General features: G+C 43.3%; 1 protein-coding gene across 1 annotated transcript; it reads right to left on the reverse strand.

Moving 5' to 3' along the window:
• Positions 1-1,056: 1,056 nt before the first annotated feature.
• Positions 1,057-25,251, reverse strand: LOC127912955 (tripartite motif-containing protein 66-like). Its single transcript, XM_052484132.1, is given in 20 exon segments — positions 1,057-2,704; positions 2,923-3,075; positions 3,176-3,250; positions 3,434-3,566; positions 4,212-5,224; positions 5,466-5,655; positions 5,761-5,839; positions 7,640-7,790; positions 9,743-9,964; positions 11,874-12,706; positions 12,861-12,978; positions 13,159-13,256; positions 13,259-13,304; positions 14,065-14,179; positions 14,500-14,616; positions 14,911-15,040; positions 17,397-17,610; positions 18,395-18,468; positions 18,594-18,657; positions 25,108-25,251. Coding segments are annotated over 19 exon segments (4,047 nt in total). The 5' UTR covers positions 18,643-18,657; positions 25,108-25,251; the 3' UTR covers positions 1,057-2,467.
• Between the last annotated feature and the right edge of the window lie 1,629 nt (positions 25,252-26,880).

Below are 26,880 nucleotides of genomic sequence, written 5' to 3' on the forward strand. Positions count from 1 at the left end.
AACCACCCAAATTATGCTTAGGGCCCCCAAAAGGCTAGAGCCGGCCCTGTATCCACCAGGCTGCTCTGTTATTTAACTAGGCAAGTCAGTTAAGAACAAATTCTTATTTATAACGACCTAGGAATAGTTGTTTAACTGCCTTGTTCAGAAACAGAACAACATATTTGTACCTTGTCAGCTCGGGGATTCGCTCTAGCAACCTTTTGGTTACTGGCCCAACGCTCTAACCACTAGGCTACCTGCTGCCCCAACGGCAGGTTATTCTTGTGCCTTTAGCGAAACATTTCAGTGTGGAATGCTTTAATGTCTGCATAATGGTTCAATCAAGACTATCGAGGATAATTGAATTAGAGAATTGGTCGGGGCTAGCCGGTGGTTTTCAAAGGGAGCCGGGATTTATCATACATCATTCACTGCCCTCAACCATAAGCAACCAAAAGGACCCTGTGAATCACCTTTAATGGAAGATTACAATCAAAGTGAATGATTTGAAGGGTTCCAGGCAACGCATAATGTTCTAACTCATTAAGAGAAAATACTTTTAGGTAGGAAAAGTCTTGTACAAACAGAATCAGTGCTTTGAGGAAAGTCTACATGGTAGGCTGACACAGCAACTTTTAAACACTTTTTTTTATCTCCATGAAATATTTAGTAAGGCATGTTATCTTTCTTGGATATGACAAGCTGCTGTAAATAAAGGAAGATGAAAGAAGTTGTGAAATAGCTTACATCAACATAAATGTGGTTATTTTAGGAGATTATTTTCCTTCATGGTTTGAATAACAAACTCACAATCCTGAAAGTCTTCTGCATTAATGCCCACTGTTGCTCTGTCTCCATGTCTCCAGTAGGCAACGCATCCTGTCTCAAGTCCACAGCAACACCGCCCATATGGAGAAGAGGTGGGAGACTGACTGACACTTGACTGTTGGCAAGTAATCACAACCCCATTCTGTCAAATCCCCCAAAAACTCAGGAAATGACTCAGCATACCTTTAAGCTTATTACATATATTTTAGGTAGTAACTAGCAAGAAGACTATGTTGATACAAAACATGCCGTTGTTGGTTAAAGATATACATTTATTATTTCCATAACCCCATAAAATCACTTCAGACAGGATAGAAATGAGGAATCAAAAGGAAACGTAGAAGAATAGCAAGGACCGTTTCAAATAGGGCACTTTTCTCTTCAACTGTTATTTATTAAATGGACATTTCTTGATACCAGTCAACTCTGAGAGGGTCTTTGTAGCTTTTAGGATTCAATATTAGAGATGGAAGCAGAGATATTCCATATTGAAAAGTCCAAATGAAATACTACAGAGAAAAAATACCTACAATTGTTTTAAGTCCGTTTGTTTATTCAAATAGCAAACTTAGCTTGATCCGACAGTTAATTTCAGCTATTAATTTGCAGCAACCTTTAAAAAAATACAGCCAGCTCTACCGTATTGCAGCAGCCATTTTACATAAATGAAAAACTAACATGTACATTCTACATAGAAACTACAGAAAGTTGAAATAACATAACATTACTCTTAAGTCTCTCTTAACTTCTCCAGCTCTTTCTACTTATTCACACTGGATCAAATACCTTCCACTCCCATTAAGCCTGAGAAATAATCATTATTAATACTGGCCTTATACTAATGAAGTAGGATTTCATTAGGATTGAACAAATGCCAATCTAAAGCAGACGTGCCTTGCAATACTATTGTGGCAATTTCAACTAAAGGTATGTTCATTTTTATATTTATCTTAATCTTCTTTGAATACCCCCTTGGTTCAATATGAACTTAACCTTTTCCTTTGTTCTCAGTCATTGCTGCTAGGGCGCCCTCTGTCAGTCACTCAAATCATTACCGTACATAGGCCATACATAACATTCTATACTGTACTTCAAGTGCATATAGGACAGAGAGACACATAATACATATATATATATATATATATATATATATATATATATATCAAGACAGAAATATTAACATTAATAGTCTGTATTTACTAATTGCCTGCAATCATTTAGCCACTAAAAACATTCAATATTGATATATAAAACAAGATATTGTAGAGTTTAAACATTTATAAATATGTTTACCATTTATCAACTGACCTTGTAGGTTTGGCTGTATATATGATGGAGAATCTACAAATATAGGTAGAATCTCCAAATATATCTGAAACAAAAAACAAATACCAGAAACGCAGTTTATAAAGGCATAATAAGTATAAAGATGTAAGTCAGATTATACTTATACAATAATATTTGACACAAATATCAGGCCAAATTAAGAGCAGATAACCTTTATAATGAAGAAGTACAATTCTCAAAATGTAAATATGTACATACAATCCCTTCATAAAAACTGAGCTTCCTCTCTTGGATGGAAACGTCCAGTGCAATATCATGTCATACTGTCCTTCAAAATAGCCAGTGATATGCTCTGCTCCACTGCCTACAACTAGAAGTTATGCTTCCTCCAGCTGAGAGAGTGCCTCCTCTTCCTCTTCCTGTGGCACTGCTCTCTCTTCTCTGGCCAGGGGAAGCCTCCCTCAGCTGCTCTGTACACCTCGTCATACTCATCGCTGTCGGAGTCATCCTCGGCTGCAGGGAAGGCCCTGTCTGGGAACACTTCCCTGAGTCTGGAGCTGAAAAACATCTCCAGGCTGCGACCTGCCTGGGCCACCTCTGAGTCCGGCTGGAGGACAGACAGAGAAACCACAAATGAAACACAGCTTATCTCAGGTTTTAATACTGTGACCCAGATCAGTACTTACAATTGCATTGTGGGACATTTAATCATGTAAATGATACAATAAAATATGCATTTGCAATATAGCACTGAAAGAGTGGTCAATATATACAGTTTAATTAACCTCTATCACTAAATTATTATTATTCATCTATATAACTTACATAATTGAACTTTGCACAGTTCCTGAACATGAGGGAGACATCAGCCACAAACTCCTCAGGTGAATAGTAGTGGTGAGTGCTCCTCTTGCTGAGTTTGGCCCTGATCACAGACAGATCCATGGGCCTTTTGATTATCTGGTAGTAGTGGCGAGCCTAGGTTTAAAAACATGTTTTATTAAACCAGATCACTGTGTTTTTGCGGAGTATTGTGAATACTAACATGCTGATTAAGAATAAGATTGGGATCACTTACCAGTGGACTGACCGGCTCATGGAAGGGAGCACTTAGCATGTTGCTGCAGATCAACAGAGTCAACCTCTCACATTTCTACATAGGGGGGACAACATTGATTTCTTACGATAAATAACATTTACTGTAACTAGTAGGTGTGAAACCCCACTTACAGAAGACATTGAGCCCTCCTTGACACTACTGACTGGTCATTACCAGTAATATGTTGAGTCCAGTGTCAGTTGATTTACATTTTCATAATGTAAGAATAATACTTACTCTCTGGTCACAAGCAGAGAGACCATGAGGTAGTGGCTTTCCTGAACATTCTGCAGCCAGCCTCTGGTTCTCACAGTCATACTCCACCTCTGGCTGCAGGATATCTCTGCAGAAGGTACACACCCAGTCACCCCTGAAGTGGAAGAGGACACAGAGGCAGACATTGGCTATCTTCAACCACAGAGCAGTAGTGTAGACAAGACTGATGGATGAGAGAAGTGAGGCGTCACAAATGGCCCTTATTCTACTTTTGACCAGAGCCTTATGAGCCCTATGAGCCTTATGAGCCCTATGAGCCTTATGAGCCCTATGAGCCCTATGAGCTCTATGAGCCCTATGAGCCTTATTAGCCCTATGAGCACTATGAGCCTTATGAGCCCTATGAGCCCTATGAGCCTTATTAGCCCTATGAGCCTTATGAGCTCTATGAGCCCTATGAGCCCTATGAGCCTTATTAGCCCTATGAGCCTTATGAGCTCTATGAGCCCTATGAGCCCTATGAGCCTTATGAGCCCTATGAGCCTTATGAGCCCTATGAGCCCTATGAGCCCTATGAGCCTTATGAGCCCTATGAGCCTTATTAGCCCTATGAGCCTTATGAGCTCTATGAGCCCTATGAGCCCTATGAGCCTTATGAGCCCTATGAGCCTTATGAGCCCTATGAGCCCTATGAGCCTTATGAGCCTTATTAGCCCTATGAGCCTTATGAGCCTTATATAAAGGGAATTGGATGCGATTTGGGACCCAGTCTATGACTTATGGTGATTAGATGACTTACGTGGGGAAGCTGAGGAGAGCAGGCACATGGCAGGACAGGTGGAAGACTTTGGGACAGCGGTCACAGCATAGAAGGTCTCCTCCGATCAGACACACGGCACAGAAATCTTCACTCTCCATCTCCATGGTCTCTGCCCCAGGCAGGGCCAGCTCAACTCCTTCACAATGCATCTGTGGACCAGGGTCTGCATGTAGGGACCTCTGGGCTGGAGGGGACTCCACTCCTGGTTCAGGACTTAGAGAGGCTGGGTCAGGAGTGATAGAGGCTGGGTCAGTGGCTGAGTCTGGCTCCGATTCAAGATCTGGTCCAGATTCTGCAGACCCTTGTGATTCAGGGGGTTGTGCACAGTCTGATTCCAGGTCTGAATCTAATCCCGGACGTGTTTCAGATGGAAAACGGGGGTCTGAACCAGGGTCAGGTTGGAGGTCTGATTCCATATCAGCCTCTGATTCCGCATCAGCATCCAGGTCTTCACCATTCTCTGATTCGAAACCATTCTCTGATTCTTCACTACCTTCTGATTCCACTCTAGGTTCTGATTCCACACTAGGTTCTGATTCCACACTAGGTTCTGATTCCACACTAGGTTCTGATTCCACACTAGGTTCAGATTCTGTAGCAGCCTCATCAGGAGATTCCTCATCAGCAACTGATTCCAGACCAGCCTCCGATGCAGACTCAGCTTGTGGGTCAGATTCTGGTTGTGGGTCAGACTCTTGCTGGGGATCCGATTCTGGTTGTGGGTCCGAGTCCAGTTCCGGGTCAGAAACTATTTCTGAGATTGACCTGGGATCTGAGTCAGAGTCAAGGTCAGGTGCAGAGAAAGGTGGAGGTGATACAAGATCAGTGGCGGGTACTTGCAGTGTGAGCTCTTTGTGAGGACTGTGTCTTCCATGCTCAGGCCAATCATTGATTACCGGAGGTGGGAGAGATTGATTGATAATGTGTCTCTCTGAGTATTGTTTATCCAGAGACGGGCTGACCGTTGCGACCTTGGCTTCTTTTGATATTCCCTGTAGACAAAATACAGAGTTTGACATTTAGAACATGCCAGTAGTATTTTACCGTGATCTGCAACACATTGCAATTTAGTTCAGACCTCTTCTCCGGGCTAATTGCTGCCGCTTATAAGAACCAGCCGGCGGACAAAACTAGTTCAGATATAATGTTTATTGTGGTTATGAAACTAGTATAATCTGACATCATAGACTTTCTGGAAGAGAAGAGAGTTCACAATGTTTTAGTGGAGCCTACCTCAGTCATATTGTCCTTCCTTCCCCTCTGTGGAACAAGTCCGGTCCTTTCTGTTGCAGTGTCTGGCAGAGGGTCACTCTGTCGCCGCCCCTGTGGTGGGATCCGAGACACCAGGATCTTCAGCCTTTCCAAACACACCACTGGAACCTTGGAACTGGAACTCCCAGGTTCCTTCTGAACCTCTCTGTCACTGATGTATGAAGAGGGAAGTGGTGAAGCAACATAACTGTAGCTTTTCCCCTTTTGACTTCAACACATTTTTTGAAGATTAGTGTGATGTTTAAATAAAATGTACCTGTTGTCTGGAGTCTTTCTTGGTATTCTGCATTTTCCTTTGACGTCATGCCCAGTCTCATTATATGCATAGACATATTCTGGTAAACAGGAGAAAGAATAATCATTTGATGAATCCATTTAACTGATGTGAAAGCAGAATGTGGATATTAGTGATGATGATATTGTATTTATTTCTCAGTGTTCATATGTTTATATAAGAGAATATTGTTACTACATCTGAGAAATAAATAAATCTGAGAAATGTATATTGTATAATAATAAATACAGTGGGGCAAAAAAGTATTTAGTCAGCCACCAATTGTGCAAGTTCTCCCACTTAAAAAGATGAGAGAGGCCTGTAATTTTCATCATAGGTACACTTCAACTATGACAGACAAAAATAGAAAAAAAATCCAGAAAATCACATTGTAGGATTTTTAATGACTTTATTTGCAAATTATGGTGGAAAATAAGTATTTGGTCAATAACAAAAGTTTATCCCAATCCTTTGTTATATACCCTTTGTTGGCAATGACAGAGGTCAAACGTTTTCTGTAAGTCTTCACAAGGCTTTCACACACTGTTGCTGGTATTTTGGCCCATTCCTCCATGCAGATCTCCGCTAGAGCAGTGATGTTCTGGGGCTGTTGCTGGGCAACACGGACTTTCAACTCCCTCCAAAGATTTTCTATGGGGTTGAGATCTGGAGACCTTGAAATGCTTCTTACGAAGCCACGTTGCCCGGGCGGTGGGTTTGGGATCATTGTCATGCTGAAAGACGTAGCCACGTTTCATCTTCAATGCCCTTGCTGATGGAAGGAGGTTTTCACTCAAAATCTCACGATACATGGACCCATTCATTCTTCCCCTTATACGGATCAGTCGTCCTGGTCCCTTTGCAGAAAAACAGCCCCAAAGCATGATGTTTCCACCCCCATGCTTCACAGTAGGTATGGTGTTCTTTGGATGCAACTCAGCATTCTTTGTCCCCCAAACACGACGAGTTGAGTTTTTACCAAAAAGTTATATTTTGGTTTCATCTGACCATATGACATTCTCCCAATCTTCTTCTGGATCATCCAAATGCTCTCTAGCAAACTTCAGACGGGCCTGGACATGTACTGGCTTAAGCAGGGGGACACGTCTGGCACTGCAGGATTTGAGTCCCTGGCGGCGTAGTGTGTTACTGATGATAGGCTTTGTTACTTTGGTACCAGCTCTCTGCAGGTCATTCACTAGGTCCCCCCGTGTGGTTCTGGGATTTTTGCTCACCGTTCTTGTGATCATTTTGACCCCACAGGGTGAGATCTTGCATGGAGCCCCAGATCGAGGGAGATTATCAGTAGTCTTGTATCTCTTCCATTTCCTAATCATTGTTCCCACAGTTGATTTCTTCAAACCAAGCTGCTTACCTATTGCAGATTCAGTCTTCCCAGCCTGGTGCAGGTCTACAATTTTGTTTCTGGTGTCCTTTGACAGCTCTTTGGTCTTGGCCATAATGGAGTTTGGAGTGTGACTGTTTGAGGTTGTGGACAGGTGTCTTTTATACTGATAACAAGTTCAAACAGGTGCCATTAATACAGGTAACAAGTGGAGGACAGAGGAGCCTCTTAAAGAAGAAGTTACAGGTCTGTGAGAGCCAGAAATCTTGCTTGTTTATAGGTGACCAAATACTTATTTTCCACCATAATTTGCAAATAAATTCATTAAAAATCCTACAATGTGATTTTCTGGATTTTTTCTGTCATAGTGGAAGTGTACCTATGATGAAAATTACAGGCCTCTCTCATATTTTTAAGTGGGAGAACTTGCACAATTGGTGGCTGACTAAATACTTTTTTTGCCCCACTGTAAATAAATGATAAATATATAATATTTGGAAGTAAGTAGCTCAGTACCAGGCTCTGTCTTGTAAATGGTCAAAGGTGACAGGCGTAGGTTGGGCTGGTCTCTGGAGGGAGGAGTGGCTAAGGATCTCTCCAGGGAGGCCACAGATCGGATCACTCCATCAGAAGACAGCCTCCTCCGCCTGAGATCCATAAAACCCTGCTGAGGGAGGGAATCAGTCATAATCAACATCAACTACTATATCAAGCACAGACACCAACCATATTTTACATCCAAAGTCTGTAAGAATAAGGAGGGACACCTTAGTGTTAGCTTTAGGAATGTGTTTAGTAAGATAAACCAGATATCGTTACAAAACATTATGGGTATTGTACTACATCATGCTACAAAGTCAACTGCAGAGACAAAAACAAGAAAAGGCTTTGCCACCAAAAACCTGGAATCTGATTGACCCAAAGAGGTAATTTTGTTAAATATACCTTTAAACAGCAACACTAGCAACTTTGTCCAATTTGTTTGCAATAAAAGCAAATGGACTCATTGCTGTATCAGTTCTATTTTTTGGTAATGTGTTTTACCCTCTGCAAAGAATTTACATTACCAAGTGTGTAACAAGAACAAGGTTTTAAGTCTGACAGCCAAACCTTTCTGCCACATTTATATGTATCCCTTTAAAATCAAATCCAAAACTGCTGAGACTTAAAATAACTTTTTCATCTGACATATTGTACTAGATACAGTATTTGGAATTTTGTTTTCTTTTACAATGTTCTTTTCTTTGTAGCTATACTGTAATGTACCTAATGGAACTGTATAATGTCATGTCTCTTATAAAAGCTCTGATCAGAACAACCTTAACAGCTAGACAGCCTTAACAGCTAGACAGCCTTAAAACTTGTTAGGGCAGTGGTCCCGTGTTGGGAACATATATCAGCGGAAATTTCAAGTGCGCCACGTATCGTTTTTGAATAAAACTCAAACTTTCATTAAAATGCACATACAATATACTGAATTAAAGCTACACTCGTTGTGAATCTATCCACCAAGTCAGATTTGTAAAATGCTTTTCGGCGAAAGCATGAGAAGCTATTATCTGATACCATGCACCCTCAAAATACTGCAACGTCACCTAACACGGCAGATTTTGCGTTACCCGGCGCAAACCAAAACGCAGATTTAAAATATAAAACATTCATTACCTTTGACGAGCTTCTTTCTTGGCACTCCTAGATGTCCCATAAACATCATTTAGGGTCTTTTTTCGATTAAATCGGTCCATATATAGCCTAGATATCGATCTAAGAATACTGTGTGAACAACGGAAAAAAATAGCTTTTTCTAAAGTAACGTCATTTTTTTAAATTAAAAAAGTCGACGATAAACTTTCACAAAACACTTCGAAATACTTTTGTAATGCAACTTTAGGTATTAGTACACGTTAATAAGCGATAAAATTCATCAGGAGGCGAAAAAATGTCTTGGAGAGAGCTCGACCAAAACATCCGGTCGGAGACTGGGGGGAATTGTCTCCCTTGATTCGGTTAGACCAATAATCAATTGCGAATCAAATGACAAGACTCTAGACAACGTGTGGAAGCTGTAGGCACTGCAACCTCGGCCTACTTTAATTCGGTTCACTTTGAACAATTCCTTGAAGTCGCGGATGGATATTTATTTCCATTTTCAGTGATCAGATTTTCATGCACTTTTCGATGAAACGCACGTTCTGTTATAGTCACAGCCGTGATTTAACCAGTTTTAGAAACGTCTGAGTGTTTTCTATCCACACATACTAATCATATGCATATACTATATTCCTGGCATGAATAGCAGGGCGCTGAAATGTTGCGCGATTTTTAACAAAAAGGTGCGAAAAGCTGCTTAAATTCTCGACTTCCTTAACTTAAGAAGCTGACATGTAATAATGGAAGTTGAAGAGAATAGGCATGACTCTCGATCACAATGAAAATGTCCATTAATTGTCCATTGAAAATCGTATAATAGAATGCCAGTCATTTATTGAGAATTGTTTGTCTCCAGTCAGCCATGACCTTTCACCTGCACTCTCCTTGGTAGCAGTAGGCATAGAATTACATTAATTATAGGATCTCTATGGCAGCAGGTCTCTGTTCATTAATGGGTTAATGGGTTACCTGGTCTGCCATGCGTCCCCGTTCCACGGCTGCTGTTGCTGTTGCTAAGCTGTGGGTGGCCCCCGGGGGCCTGTCTGTGGAAGGGCTGCTGGAGGGGCCTGCCAGTTCTGGTGGGATGCTCTGGGATCGACTCTTCCTCCCACACAGTAAGCTGGGCCTGCTGCTCTGAGCATCAACACTGAACCCATGGGTCGTCACAGACATCTCCAGTGAAGTAGATCTCTGTCAGGACACAAAAACACAAAAGCAGACTGCTTTAGCACACTCTACTGTTGCTGACTGAGCATCATACAACACAGGTGCATCTATTCATGTCATAGCAACAGAGAGACAGTGCGGTGGTGGGAGGTGTGTGACAGAACCACCTTCAATATCACACGCACTAAGGACGCCACTCAGAATCCATTCTGTGAGCCCTTCCTGTCTGATTAAAAACAACACAATCGCTGCAAAGTCCATTCATTTCAGCGAGAGATGACCCATACAACTGCTCACAACACCGTTATTCTACTGATAATGAAGGGCTTAGTTACAACACCAATTATCGTATGTAAATCCACCATCAGAAGTGCGTTAGCTAGGCTCCTTTGAATAAGCGGCATTAGCACATCACAGATTAGACTCTCTTTCTGTCTCTCCTCCATTGGCCTTCTCCTCTCGTCATCATTTCATTAATGCGAGTTTTCCAAAAAGCCCCCAACAACTGTGTCCCTGTGCTAATACAGCCATACACTTGACAAAGCTCGAGCACCAGCCTGTGTTTCAGCACCCCTCCTCTTCCTCTCACCCCTCCTCTTCCTCTCACCTCTCCTTCCCTCCCTTTTTTTCTCTGTCTTATTTCTCACAGCATGCCACACACCATGGAGATTTAGACCAGTTGACACAGAACATGTGCTCATAATTACCACTCGGTTAAAACACTTACCTGATCCGCGCCCCAAGGAGAGGTGTGAAGGAGTCTAAATGTGGAGAAAAAAGCTATAATCCTCTTCTAGAGGAAGAGGGAGCGAGACAGAAGACAGGGATGTATATGAGAGAAGTGTACCCAGAGCTGAAATCAACCTCCCAGCTCCACCAATTCCCCAAGTGTCTCATTATTACCAGGTTAAGTACGTATGTGGCTGTGCCCAAGCGCTTTTTCTTCTCACTTTCACTCACTGTGTCTTGGCAAGGCGGAAATCATGTGCCTCTGTTGTTTTAATCATGCAGGAGGAACATTTTTGATCAGTGATCATTCGGTTGCTCAATCCCTGGTACCAAGGGTACTAATAATAAACAGTAGAATCCTTTTTTAGCTTTACTGCAATGCTGCACTTAAGTTTTTAAAAAAATATTTCAGCATAGCTGGTGCTTTGATTGTGTTAGTGTGCCTCTTTCTTAAGCATAGTCCCTTCTTCAAATGGAAGCCAGTCAGGTTTCTGTAGCACCATCTGTTTTCAGGGCAGCTGTCAACCACTGTGACTGATAATTTGGCGTAAACAAAGTTATTGCCCAAATTTTTTTCAATATCCTCTGTATGTAGATATTGAGACAGGAAATACTGCTGTCAGCCTGGGTTTAAGACTTGCTATCACGCAAAGCTCCCTGTGGTACAATGTGCTTTGAGCTTCAATTATAACACCATGAAACTAATTTACTGTATCCAGCCTTCCCTCAACCCATTGGCTTTTTATTCTGCCATAATGCACAACCGAAGTGAAACAATGGCTGTACCTTGAACTATTCTCTTCAGGACAGGTGTGTGACCTGTGGTTTGTGTGTGTGTGTATGTGTGCTTGGCCAGAAGCGAGGCAGGGCTGAGGCATGTGTGCTTCTGTTAGTCTGAGAGGTGTTTGTGAGCAAGACTGTGTGTTTTGACACCTCTGAGCTCAGAGTGTGTGGTGAGGTCTATAAGGCCACAGAGAATGAGGAGGGACAAGTGTGACCACTGGGGAGTCAACAGAGTGAAAGCGAAATGAGGTTGTGGGACCTATACAACTCTCTGGTCAACAGACAACAATGGGGGAACTTCAACGTGGCCAAAAGTGCACTATCGCTGAGCAAACATGGACAGCTTTACTAGGTTGATATGGTTTAAGCATCTCTGATGTGAAGAAACAATGTTCATTATAGTGTACTTTGGTCAACTCACCCTGCCATCTCTGCAGTCTCTGGATGGCTGTGTAGTCCTGGCCTCCTGCTGCTCTTCCTCCTGCTGCTCCACTGTCACTGGGGGAGACAGGAGCTGCTGCTGCTGCTGTTGCTGTTGCTGTTGCTGCTTCTGCTGCTGCTGCTGCTCCTGCTGGATTCCATCTGTCAGCACCTCTCTGTCCACCCCTGTCTGTACATGTGTCTTCTCCCTGCTCCCCTCCTGGATCTGCTCTGTCAACACCTCTCTGTTCACAGCTGGCTGCCTAGGAGTCTGCTCTCGCTCTCTGCTGGCCTGCTGGCCCTGGCCTTCCCAGGCCCCATCTGTGGCTGGCTGTGCATGAGTGTCGGGAAGCGGCTGAATCTGAGGCTGGTAGAGGGCTGTGGCTGGGGGCTGGAGTCCAAGACCTCCACTGTTGGAGCTGGAGCTGAGCAAGCCTGGGTCAGCAGCCGGGAGATGCGCTGGCTGTTGGGGACGCTGCATGGAGGAGGGCACCACAGCTGGTGGACCTGGAGGACTGTCAGGGCCCCAGCACCTCAGCAGCTGACTCTGGTGCAGGGCCAGGGAGGGAGAGCTGAGGGTGGACTGGACACACCTGGCGGAGTAGGGGTTGGGTTCCCGCTGGGTCTTGTCCAGCTGCACAGCTGGCTGTGGGGGTATGCAGTGGAGGCAGCACATCTGGGACTGACAGCAGGCCTGGAAGGCACAGCCCTGGTCCCGCCCTCCATGGCACACAGATGGCAGAGACAAGCAGGTGATAGGCTGGGGCCTCAGGATGCTGGGGAAGGCCACGCCCTCAGAGTAGGAGCGATTCCCCCCCTCTGCAGTGAGCTGACCTAGAACAACAGAGATACTTGTAGTTTAGGAATAAGGCCAGGTCTCCAGTAGGACGGCATTAAATGCAACACTTTCAATAATTACATACAACCAGTTTACAATCAGTCACTGCAGCCAAGCTACTGCAGCCAAATCATTTAAGCCTTAGTTTACCCAAAGTTGAGATCTGCTTAGTCCAGTAGCTGGCATCCCAGTTGAACTTGATCTTCACAGGGAGCCAGGCGTCTGAGTGTAGTGGGGGTTCAAGCAGGCGCTGCATCTGGAGAGAAATCTAAAGGAGGACAGGCATAATGTAAAAGCCCAAATTAACTTTTTTCCATAATCAACTCCAAAAATGTTTTCTTACTCTGTTTTTAAACGAGACAAGAAAATGACATGGTATTTTACAAGCGGCAAAAAAATGGCCTTGTGTTTGACCCGCAAGCCCACCCTTCTGTCCCTTCAGACCTACCAGCTCCCTGCTGAAGAGAAGTGGGTTCTTGAGGTGGTGGGCCGTTGCCCAGCTGATGAAGTTCTGCACGTGGTCCAGCTGGCTGCACATCTCTATCTCCCCTGCAGCTGGTCCTCCAGACGCCGCTGGAAGTCCTCCGAAATCTTCTACACACACACACACACACACACACACACACACACACACACACACACACACACACACACACACACACACACACACACACACACACACACACACACACACACAGAGGCAGACACACACATACACACACATACACACACACACACACACACACACACACACACACACACACACACACACACACACACACACACACACACACACACACACACACAGAGAGGCAGACAGAAACATGCTCACGTGTAATTGCTGGCACGGAGAGAGTGAATTACAGATGGAAAGAGAGGGGCTAATCAATGGCTTGTTTTTCGCCGGATGTCATTCCTAAGATCCCTGCTTTTTTGACAGATCATTATTGCCTCTCCATTGCGAACGGTCAGAACTGATTAAATCATGTTGGGAGCGCTCCTGATTAGGAACATGTACTTCATGGTCAGCTAGACACTGGAGATGAATGCCCCTGGAAACACTGAGACTGAGGGGAGAGAGAGAGAGAGAGAGAGAGAGAGAGAGAGAGAGAGAGAGAGAGAGAGAGAGAGAGAGAGAGAGAGAGAGAGAGAGAGAGAGAGAGAGAGAGAGAGAGAGAGAGAGAGAGAGAGAGAGAGAGAGAGAGAGAGAGAGAGAGACAGAGAGAGAGAGAGAGAGAGAGAGAGACAGAGAGAGAGACAGAGAGAGAGAGACAGGGAGAGAGAGAGAGAGAGAGAGAGAGAGAGAGAGAGAGAGAGAGAGAGAGAGAGAGAGAAAGAGAGGGACAGTCATTACCTCCAGTTGCTCTATTAATAGGTTGGCCCGTTTGTTCAGCTCATTCATCATAATCATCTTTGCCATTTTAATCTGGTTCTCAGTCTTCCTCTGCGTGATCTTTACACCGTGCAGCCTGAGAGGAACACAGAGAAAATAAATGACATTCTGATTACTGACAGAGAAACCAAAACAGTTGATGGATTATGGTGTATAAGTGCTTTATTGCACTTGGGTGCTTTACATATGTTAGATGGGTATTTCATTCAGAGTTGGAGAGTGTATTGTATATGATCTTTGAGAGGACATTTCCATGTCATCAACATTGCTGTGGTAAATTTGAGCCAGGTTTCTGAGACCACCAGCTGTTGGCTTTACACTTGCTTTATGAGATCAGTGTATACTCCTGATCATTCTACACATCTGTCAGTAATGTATTGTACAAGCGGAGCTTACCTGTCCTCTATCTGTTTGGCTGTGCTCTCCACTGCAGACCTCCTCTCCTCCACCTGAGCCATCAGGCTCTCAAACTGCCACTGTTGGTCCTGCAGGGCCTTTCCTATGTGCACCAGCCTGAGGACAAATAGATATCACAGTGGGTCAAATAATACAATAGAAATACCACTTAACCTCACCACTTTACACCCTTTCATTTCAAGCATCTCCTTGAGGGATAGTTACTGAATGACGTTAGGGACTATTGGGACCACTAATGCGCTGCAAAATCACAGGCAACAGGGCAATGTATCATATGGACTGAATTAGAATTAGGTAGGTTGAAGATATACACCAGACACAACGCAGGAGGTTTTTAACCTGCTGTTAGCCCCTCACTGTAATGCCCTTGTGCCGTGTCTAAGGACTGACCTGTGGTTCTTGTGGGCGGACAGGTGACAGCTGCTGCAGCACATGAGGTCACAGGACTCGCAGAAGAGCTCCAAGGGCTCTTGTCTGTGAGAGTGGCACATGAGGATGGGGCGGCCACACGAGCCAGGGCCTGCCGGGCAGAGAGGGGGAGGGGGGAGAGAAGCATAGCATTACCACAGAGAAGGACTAAACAAGCAATTCACACTACAGCTTAAGCCGTTGGGAGTAATTGGTGCTGTACAAGAAAATAAATGCACATAGATATATCATGCAAACAAATGTTCAAAGACACATCATGTAAACAAAAGTGGCCTACTAAAAGGCAACTGTATAACATTCATGTCTGGCACACAGTTTATGTACATCAATGTTTTATTATATTGTTATATCAAGCTACAAGACAAACTACTATTTCGCTGAATGTTTCCTGTTTAGTTTTGTTTAATTTTGCTTAAAATGTTATCTGCAATCTCATTCTACTCTATTTTAGAGTTGGAAAATACGTTGAATCTGATATTGGCCTCAAGTTAACATGCATTACATGAGTCATTCAGTATCATCATCATTCCAAAACTATTTTAGGTTAGGAAAATATGGCATCCTTTAAATCTAGTAAATATTTCTGGGCATAAATAATGGGTAGACAGATGGAAAATAGGGCAGAGAGAGAAGGTCTTTGATCGGAGAAATGAAAGACCAGTGCCAATCTAGATTAATAACTTTGTTCGGTTGGCTTTTGAAGAATCAAACAAAACCTTCACACCGCAGGATGTAGACAGTAACAAATGCTGCTAGAGAACAAATGACTTTCATGTGTGCATGCATAAACGGCCATGTTTTAAAAATAAATGCAGCATTAGTCATTTGATTTGCAATGTAATGAGAGTTCCTACTCTATGCAAATTATCTGTATAAATAGCTGGAAATGTGATTCTTATGCAGCACATATGAGACTTCCTGCCCAAAGTTATCACTTCCTCACACTAAGGTTGTATCCCAAATAGCACCTGTTCCCTACAGGGCTCTTGCCGAAAGTAGTGCACTATGTAAGAATAGGGTATCATTTGGGACGGAGTCCAAGCAATCACCAAGTGGCATTAGTTTATTTATTTCAAAACTGGACCCAAATTGACTGAAGCCTTTAATTGACTTTTGAGACCAGTAACAACCAATTGTTGTATCCTGATGCTGGTGTTGATTTCCCCTCTTGGGTAATGATTGTGTCATGAAACTGTGTGCACTGCACTCGGAGCAGGCCTAAGCATTGTTATGAGGGGTTGACTGAGAAGACTGGGTGATGTTCAGATGGCTATCCACTGTACACATTAAAGTTGGTCCTATGTCTATACTCTGGGATGATGCAGAAGGTTTTTCCCACAGTCACAGACACACACACAGGCACAAACGCACACACAAACGCACACACACACAAATGCACACACACACACAAACGCACACATACCACAAGGGGCAGGAAACAGATCACAATGTGATAGAGAGACCACAGGGTCACGATGAGTAAACACAGCCCCCAACAATACACCGTACTACTGCTGCACACACACACACACACACACACACACACACACACACACACACACACACACACACACACACACACACACACACACACACACTGCTAAGCATGGCCCTAGTTAGTACAGTCAATTAAACACTGACTCAACAGAACATTAGAGCGCTCAACTCAACCCTATAACATAACAATCACATCACAGTTCATACTGCAAACTGCTGCACACAGGCCCAGAGAGCCTGACTAAAGTATCAGCTGAATATAGCTATCCGCTGAACACAACCCTACTGCACTCTGCTGGACACACCACTCCAATGAGCAGTGCCTTTTGCACAATGCTCTCCACAAGGCCTACTGTACACTGCATAGCACAGCCCCGGTGCTAAGTGCTGGGTGACCACATCCTGCCTGCAGAGCTACGCTTTCTCACCCGCAACACTTCAAACTGATGTTCTCACCAAAACACCAAAACAAAACACTGACACACTAAGACAGCAACACTTAGAGGTGGCAATAGAGGTGAGATATGATCACAGAGTTACAGTATGACTTCGCCTTTTAGCATCCAAGAGAAGAGACCTAGAAATGTACTTTTCAGCATCCACGAATAATATAACACTGTTGCTACAAAAATAGTATTATTTTCAGTGTTCACTCTCTGAATGTGGGCCACATGATAAAAGGAATTGTAATACATAAGGGTCTGCAGGAACCATTACTGTACCACCAACCATTACAGGCTGCATGCAATAATTCATCACAATCATTCCTACTGAGACATGATTAACAAACAGACATGGGAAAAGTTGAAACAAAGAAACACAAAGAGGTCTGATGACGACCCCGGGGAAACGAAGCCCATCTCCACCCAACCGGCCAGAGACACTCGGATGTGGAGACTGGAGAGGCCGTGAGGGATGGGAGAACCTGTCTGGGACAGAGAGATGCTTGCCTGGTTCGGGTGGAGGCAGGGAGCTGGGGGCCATCTGGTCCCTCTGGTGCAGGTCGACACATTGGGTAGTGGGCTTCTGGTGTTGGTGCAGGTCTGAGCACTGAGGGGTGGCTCTCTGGTGCTGGTGCATGTCTGTGCACTGGTAGCACAGCCACTTGTTGCAGAATGTACACAAGCTCTGGGCTAGCCTGGGCTCTGGGCACTCTGAGCAACGCTGCCACACACAGAGAAGACCTGTCATGTATTGACACACATCAAGCACGCACGCACACAAGCACACACACAAAACAACAAGGTCGTCTGATATAAAGATGGGGTGACATATGTCAGAAGTATTAGTGTTACCTCCCTCTGTACTTTGGGCTAAATCACACTCCTCAGAGCGGTCACTTGTGTCGATGCTCACACATTCTGAGCTATTCCCAGAGAATGTTAGATGCATTCGATCAAGTTCCTCAAAATTAAGCCATGTTGAGAGTCACAGACACAAGCTGCTCAACCAGCTGATTCATTTCCCTTTTAATGCAGCTTAAAGACAACTAGTAGCACAGAATGAAGTGCACATTCAAATCAAATGTACTGAAATCACATATCAAAATACAGCTGCAACAATATAACAAAACAGGTCATACTGAAGTCATGCCAATTCCACAGGATGATCCTTTCTTCTCTTAGAACATGTTGTGTACCTCTTCATCCTCATCACATTACAGTTAACAGTTAACATTATCCCCTCAGAGTTATTTGGAAAAATATTCATATTCACTTCGTTAGAAATACACTGAAGCACATCAAAGACTTGAGAGAGTCTGAATACCCTCGGGCTAAGACAGCAAATAATACGTCCACGCATATACATTCATTCTATTTCTGCAATTGCCTCTACACACAGAGGCACAAACAATAGTAGAATAGAAAATCTACTTGTGGGGAAAAAAGAGAGTTGAGGTAATGTCAGCCGTGTCATAGGAATGTTAATAGAACGTTGAACGCCTTACCTTCTCCATGTCAGCAGTGGGGTAATGTGTCCTCTGGTGAACGGTGGAGCTGGTACCCAGCAGAGCTGCTCTCGCTGTGGGAGGGAGAGGACAGCACAGTCTGACGCTCACACACACAGCACAGCACAACACACTGACGCTTTTACCTGCGGCAGGAAGCAACGTGCACCAAGAGGTGGCCCCAGAGAATACGGCTTACATGACAGCCTGCGTGCTGAGCTCTCCTCTCCTCTCCTCGCCTGGTTCATCTGTCTGTAGGACTCCTCACAGAACAGAAGTAGAGGAGTGTCAAATTCAAATCCATCCTCTAACACACAAAACATATAATCCTTTTTCTTAAATAAGCCTGTGCATAATAATTGGGAATTAGGGAGATACGATAATTATTTTTTTTCTAGGGCGAAATATCCCCGGAAGCCCTTCCCAAAATGGAAGGAGAGGCCGAATGACCTACAATGTTGGAGGGAATTGTAAGCACTGCAAACAGGAGTGGAGCAGGCTGGGATGGGATGGGATGGGATGGGCTGTAGTGAGCTGGGCTGTGGTGGGCTGGGTTGTGGTGGGCTGCTGGTGACCTCCTTCTACATCCCTGTATCAGCACAAGGAAGGGACAGGTCCCTCTGGAGCCACACATGCTCACGTAGCACACCATAACCGGGTCAGGCTCTGATGAGCACCAGATGGGAGTAGGAAACACTCCTGCTATTCTCTCTAAAATGATGAAATCAATTAAGATCTTTATCACAGTATTGCAGAAGAGAAGGAATGGCACACTGCAAGGAAACAAAACTAACTTCATGGCTGGAAAGACAATCCATATACAGTACTAGAGAGGAGGATCATGTTGTAACTGTCTTAAAATGTATCAGCAAAAAGTGACACTATTAGAAGGGGGATATGACTCCTCCCGTTGCTGTAATGTAGACAGAGTTGTGGCAAAGAGTAGTAAGACACCCACACTATGTGAAATCACGATCAAAACACCATCATTTCTGCTGCTCTGAGTCTGCCTAACACCAACCCCTGCAGTCTGACCTACAAATCTGACAACTTTCTCATCCTCTGGTGCTTCACAGGGGAGCTAAAAACCATCCCATTCCCCATTGTGTGCTCAAAGACCCACTTTAAAACACAATTAGTCAAACCTAGCGGACCCCGCCTCTTGTTCACTCAGCTCTCCTGCTTTTTAAACCCCCCTCCTCCCATTTTGCTTTTAAACCAGAAAGGTGTTAGCACTATACCTCTCTGTGAGGGACAGCTCTCCTGCCCTGCTAAGTGAGGTTGGTACTGGATAAAAGGCAGCCTGAAAGCATGACATCTCTAGAGATGTCACAATAATAGAAACTTCACTGGTGATGTCTCCCCTGAAAGCACACCTATGTAACATCCATTAACACTGAGGTGATGGGATCCAAGTGAAAAACCACTCCAATGTCACTTCCCTGATCAGACAATTATCTACATAGCGGCTGTAAATATTCATGACTTCTCTGCCCAAACCCCTGAACCACTCCCTGTACTGTACACTGTAATGGTAAACTGTAAATTATAAGGTCATTTTGGGTATTATCAATACTCTGAAACGTTTTACTGAAACATTATGTAAATTATGGTGCATTGTGGAAAATATTGTGGGCGGGGAAAGAACTGCTGTATTTCTAATGGTACTGTAATTCCACCCCACAGAATACAGTACCATATCTTTGGAGCACAAAAAACCTTTTGACCACTAGTGGGTGCATGGTATTGTTGTTTCTGGCTTGTTAACATACACTATATATACAGAAGTATGTGAACACCCCTTCAAATTAGTGGATTTGGCTATTTCAGCCACACCAGTTGCTGTGAGGTGTATACAATCGAGCACACAGCCATGCAATCTCCATAGACAAATATTGACAGTACAATGGCCGTACTGAAGAGCTCAGTGACTTTTAACGTGGCACCGTCATAGAATGCCACCTTTCCAACAAGTCAGTTCGTCTCATTTCTGCTCTGCTAGAGCTCAACTGTAAGTGCTGTTTTTGTGAATTGGAAATGTCTAGGAGCAACAATGGCACAGCCACGAAGTGATAGGCCACACAAGCTCACAGAATGGGACAGCTGATGCTGAAGCGCGCAGCGCATCTGTCCTGGAAGCAATGTCAGCACAATAACTGTCCGTAGGGAGCTTCATGAAATGGGTTTCAATGGCCGGGCAGCCGCACACCTAAGATCACCATGCGCAATGCCAACTGGAGTGGGGTAAAGCTTGCCGCCATTGGACTTTGGAGCAGCGGAAACACATTCTCTTAAGTGATGAATCACGCTTCACCACCTGGCAGTGCGGGTTTAGCGGATGCCAGGCGAATGCTACCTGGTTGAATGCATAGTGCCAACTGTAAAGTTTGGTTGGAGGAGGAATAATGGTCTGGGGCTGTTTTTCATGATTCGGGCCCCTTAGTTCCAGTGAAAGGAAATCTTAATGCTACAGCATACAATGACATTCTAGACAATTCTGTGCTTCCAACTTTGTGGCAACAGTTTGGGGAAGGCCCTTTCTTGTTTAAGCATGACAATGCCCCCAAGCACAAAGCGAGGTCCATACAGAAAAGGTTTGTCGAGATCGGTGTGGAAGAACTTGACTAGCTGGCCTGCACAGAGCCCTGACCTCAACCCATCGAACACCTTTCAATGCCCGACCTCACTAATGCTCTTGTGGCTGAATGGAAGCAAGTCCCCGCAGCAATGTTCCAATATCTAGTGGAAAGCCTTCCCAGAAGAGTGGAAGCTGTTCTAGCAGAAAAGTGGGGACCAACTCCATATTAATGCCCATGATTTTGGGATGAGATGTTCCGACGAGCAGGTGTCCACATACTTTTGTTCATGTAGTGTATATATCAGTGGAGGCTGAGGAGGGGAGGACGGCTCATTATAATGGCTGGAACGGAGTGAATGTAATGGCATCAGACACATGGAAACCATGTGTTTGATACCATTCCATGAGCCCCTCCACCCCAATTAAGGCGCCACCGACCTGCTGCGGTACATATAACTGTAGATGAATACCTTCTCATTATCTAGTAACAATAGGCTCTCATATGAACACTGAGAGATTAATACAGTATCATCCTCACTAATATCCAAATTCTGAATTCGCATCAGTTAAATGGATTCATCAAATTATTATTGTTCCCCCTCTGTCCACATACTTTTGGTCATATCATGTATTTATGGGAATGCCTTGTCATAGGCTATATTGGTTGCACCCGTGAGTGAGAAGGCTGTACTAATTTGCCCCATCAATTTGCATATGGGACAGACTGGAGTGGCAGCAAGTCTAAAACCTTAAATAGTTTAGCATTTTGCCATGTCTTTTTGGTCTGTTTGGCCCAGTAGTCGCTGCCAGTTTGGAAGCCTTTGTTAAGGCCTCTAGAAGTGCAAGTGATATAAAACACAAAATATTCATGAATATACTGTAATGTGTAAACACTTTACCTAGTAGCCAACCTGTTTGCACCAGTCCCTTGTAATTACTGTATAATACTGTGAAATACAAACCACTCCCTATATTGATTTCATTCATCATTTTCCGATTACGGTAGCATTTACTTTTTTACAGTACATTACAGCGGTATTGTACTGTGTGTCATTACACAGCACTTGCTTTGATACCGTATTTATATTACAGTATAAATAATACTGTAATATGAAATACAGAACTTTACTTGCCACCGAGCTGCCTGGAAGCTACTGTCAAGTTCACAGTAACCCATTTTAAGTCCATAACTCATTATATGGCCTACAGGAGAAAAATGTGTTCAATACTCTTCCTTGGAATCTGCCTTGTGGTACAGATGTATCCGTATTGAATTAATGATAATAGCATATCAAAAAATCATAAAAGATATGCATAATTGAAATCATTTGAGCACTCTCTCCTCACTGAAGGTACTCTTGCGGTCCTCTGTTCAAAATCAGGCATAGTGAATCTATGTACACAGTGAAACAGGGCCTTCAGAGAGGATTCCTAGCCCTTGACTTATTCCACATTTTGTTGTGTTACTGTCTCAATTCAAAATGGATCAAATTGATTGTTTTCTCTCACCCATCTACACACAATACCCCACAATGACAAAGTGAAAACATGTTTTTAGAATTTTTTGCAAATGTATTGAAATTTAAATACAGAAATATCTAATTAACATAAGTATTCACACCCCTGAGTCAATACCTTGTAGAAGCACCTTAAGCAGTGATTACAGCAGTGAGGCTTTCTGGGTGAGTCTCTAAGAGCTTTCCACAACTGGATTGGGCAATATTTTCCCTTTATTCTTTAAAAAATTCTTCAAGCTCTGTCAAATGGGTTGTTGATCATTGCTAGACAGCCATTTTCAGCTCTTGCCAAGACTTTCAAGTAGATTTCAGTCAAAACTGTAACTTGGCCACTTAAGAACATTCACAGTCTTCTTGGTAAGCAACTCCAGTGTAGATTTGGCCTTATGTTTTAGGTTATTGTCCTGCTGAAAGGTGAATTAATCTCCCAGTGTCTGGTGGAAAGCAGACTGAACCAGGTTTTCCGCTAGAATTTTTCCTGTGCTTAGCTCTGTTCTATTTCTTTTGTAACCCCAGTCCTCAACATTACAAGCATACCCATAACATGATGCAGCCAACACTATGCTAGAAATATGGACAGTGGTCCTCAGTAATGTGTTGCATTGGACTTTCCCCAAACATAACAATTTGCAGTTACTCCACAATACTAACCTAAATTAGAGTGAAAAGAAGGAAGCCTTTACAGAATAATAATATTCAAGAACATGCATCCTGTTTGCAACAAGGCACTAAAGTAATACTGCAAAACATTTGGGAATGCAATTAACGTCATGTCCTGAATCAATGTTGTTGATCCATCCTCAGTTTTCTCTTATTATAGCCATAAACTCTGTAACTGTTTTTCAAAGTCACCATTGACTTCATGGGGAAATCCCTGAGCAGTTTCCTTCCTCTCCAGCAACTGAGTTAGGAAGGACACAAGTATTTTTGTAGTGACTAGGAGTATTGATACACTATCCAAAGTGTAATTAATAATTTCACCATGCTCAAAGGGATATTTAATGTCTGTTTATTTTTTTACCCATCTACCAATAGGTCCCCTTCTTTGTGAGGCATTGGAAAACCTCCCTGATCTTTGTGGTTGAATCTGTGTTTGAAATTCATGTCACGCCCTGACCTTAGTTATCTTTGTTTTCTTTATGATTTTGGTTGGGTCAGGGTGTGACGAGGGTGGTATGTGTGTTTTTGTATTGTCTAGGGTTTTTTGTAATTCTATGGGGTTTTGGTATGTCTAGGTATATGTAGGTCTATGTTGTTTGTAAAAAAAAATTGAAAACCATAATTCCACTTTGACATTACAGGGTATTGTGTGTAGGCTACTGACCAAAAAATCTAAATGTAATACATTTTCAATTCAGGCTGTAACACAAAACAATTAGGAGAAAGTCAATGAGTGTATATACTTTCTGAAGGCACTGTATGTATCTGAATGTGTTTAGGCCACTTTTCTTTACATTATGACCCCTAATCCTGATGCACCATCCATGTATTAGGTCTTTCTATTGAGTGATGATGAGTGCTGAGGGGGCTCTCTGAGAGCTGCTATGTGTTTCCTGAAGAGAAGGAATGTGAGCACCACTCCCTGGCTGTCTGTCAATAACAGTTTTATTGCAGTGCAACACCTCCCTGTGTTTCACTAACACCTCCCTGGAATTATTACTATATTTTCTTATTTAACTAGGCAAGTCAGTTAAGAACAAATTCTTATTCACAGTGATGACCTACTTATAAAGCCCCCCCCCCCCGGCCAAACTCTCGCCTAACCCGGACGACGCTGGGCCAGTTCTGCGCTGCCTTATGGGACACCCGATCACAGACGGTTGTAATACAGCCCGGGATCAAACGCGGATCTGTAGTGACACCTCTTGCACTGCGATGCAGTACCTTAGACCGCTGTGCCACTCGGGAGGCCCTGTATGCTCCCAGCTTGTTCATGTTTCTGCTGGCAGTAAGAGCTATATTATGTGGATATGCAATTACTGCATAATTATCTTTTAAACCTCCCAATATGGAATCAATGTGTGGGGAAATGATTGTATTATTGCCCTATTTTATACAGATTGGCCACACTAACACTTAACAGAGGTCAATGTCACTCACTGATAACCTATCATTGTCATCATGTATATTATTATCAATTGTGTATTGAGCCTGAACAATGAACGCAAACGTGGTTGCTGTTGTTTCAACCATTTTTTGTAAAATATCAAGTTGTTAAAAGTAAAACAAGTTATGATACATGGCTGAGCTATCATTCCAGTAGGCTATGTGCAAATATCTGATTTTCATCATGATAGACAAGGAGCAGGTGAATGATTGACTTTCAAATTAGACAGATAGATTACGTAACAGAATCTAGTCTAATTATATTGACGCATTCCCTGCTGTAATCAAAATATAATGGTAACCTAACTGGTATCGATTTGTTGTTGATATGACATTGCTGAAATCTTGGCTCACATACAGTATCAGAGGATGCGCATAATTTGAGCTACTCAATAGTCAACAGAGCCGCACCTAAATCCATTCGATTATTTACGCATGTATTGCTGTCCAATAGATCATGCATTGGAATATCGTTTTTAAGATACAAAACACAATAGTTGCTCATAACATACCTCAAACGCAATAACTTTCGCTTTGGCAGTTCGTCCGCAAGGTTCAGTCAGACAATATCAACTACCGTTATGTGATGACAATTGCTTTCAGTGTCAGTGCGCACGTAGTGTACTAGGACGGGCTACATTATTATTATAACCATGTTTACGAATTTGATTTGGACTGTAGGCTACTGGTATATTCACTGCGATACAGAATATACTCCCCCAGGCCTACCCTACGATAGCGAAGGGCTGTCACAAGTCAAGTATGACCAAAGCTTGAGGTTTTTACCTTAACCTGATCATCACCATATAGGGCAGGCTGTTCCCTCTCCATCCATTGGATGTCGCTGTTTTGTCCAGCTCAAATATTTTGGAATTACAAAGTCTCGTGTTTGATCGTGAGACTTACATGCCTATATTTCTTCGGGAAAAACGGTATTTCCCATCTGAAATCTCACATCAAACTGCATCCTCTTACACGTAAATATTCACACAATACCACATAATAAAAAAACAAAAACAGTTTTTTAGAACTTTTTGCAAATGTATTAAATATAACAAGTATTCAGACCCTTTACTCAGTTGTTGTTGAAGCACCTTTGGCAGCAATTAAAGCCTTGAGTCTTCTTGGGTTTGACGCTACAAGCTTGGCAAGTTTGTTGCAGTCTTCTCTGCAGATCCTCTCAAGCTCTGTTAGGTTGGATGGGGAGCGCTGCACAGCTATTTTCAGGTCTCTCCAGAGATGGTTCAAGTTCGGGCTCTGACTGGGCCACTCAAGGCTATTCAGAAACTTGTCCTGACGCCACTCCTGCATTGTATTGGCTGTGTGCATAGAGTCATTGTGTGAACCTTCGCCCCATTCTGAGGTCCTGAGCGCTCTGGAGCAGGTTGTCATCAAGGATATTTTATTTTTTTACATTTTTATTTCACCTTTATTTAACCAGGTAGGCTAGTTGATAACAAGTTCTCATTCACAGCTGCGACCTGGCCAAGATAAAGCAAAGCAGTTCGACACATACAACAACACAGAGTAACACATGGAATAAACAAAACATAGTCAATAATACAGTAAAAAAAGGTCTATATACAGTGAGTGCAAAGGAGGTAGGATAAGGGAGGTAAGGCAATAAATACGCCATTGTGCAGAAATAATTACAGTATAGCAATTAAACACTGGAGTGATAGATGTGCAAAAGATGAATGTCCAAGTTGAGATACTGGGGTGCAAAGGAGCAAGATAAATAAATACAGTACGGGGATGAGGTAGTTGTATGGGCTATTTACAGATGGCTATGTACAGGTGCAGTGATCTGTGAGCTGCTCTGACAGCTGGCGCTTAAAGTTATTGAGGGAGATAGGAGTCTCCAGCTTCAGTGGTTTTTGCAGTTCGTTCCAGTCATTGGCAGCAGAGAACTGGAAGGAAAGGCAGCCAATGAAGGAATTGGCTTTGGGGGTGACCAGTGAAATATACCTGCTGGAGCGCGTGCTAAGGGAGGATGCTGCTATGGTGACCAGTGAGCTGAGATTTACCTAGAAAAGACTTGTAGATGACCAGGGGCCAGTGGGTTTGGCGACGAGTATGAAGCGAGGGCCAGCCAACGAGAGCGTACAGGTCGCAGTGGTGGGTAGTATATGTGGCTTTGGTGACAAAACGGATGGCACTGTGATAGACTGCATCTAGTTTGTTGAGTAGAGTGTTGGAGGCTTTTTTGTAAATGACATCACTGAAATCGAGGGTCGGTAGGATGGTCAGTTTTATGAGGGTGTTTGGCAGCATGAGTGAAGGAC

Source organism: Oncorhynchus keta, chromosome 2 (genome assembly GCF_023373465.1).
Source record: "Oncorhynchus keta strain PuntledgeMale-10-30-2019 chromosome 2, Oket_V2, whole genome shotgun sequence".
NCBI classification, from domain to species: Eukaryota; Metazoa; Chordata; class Actinopteri; order Salmoniformes; family Salmonidae; genus Oncorhynchus; species Oncorhynchus keta.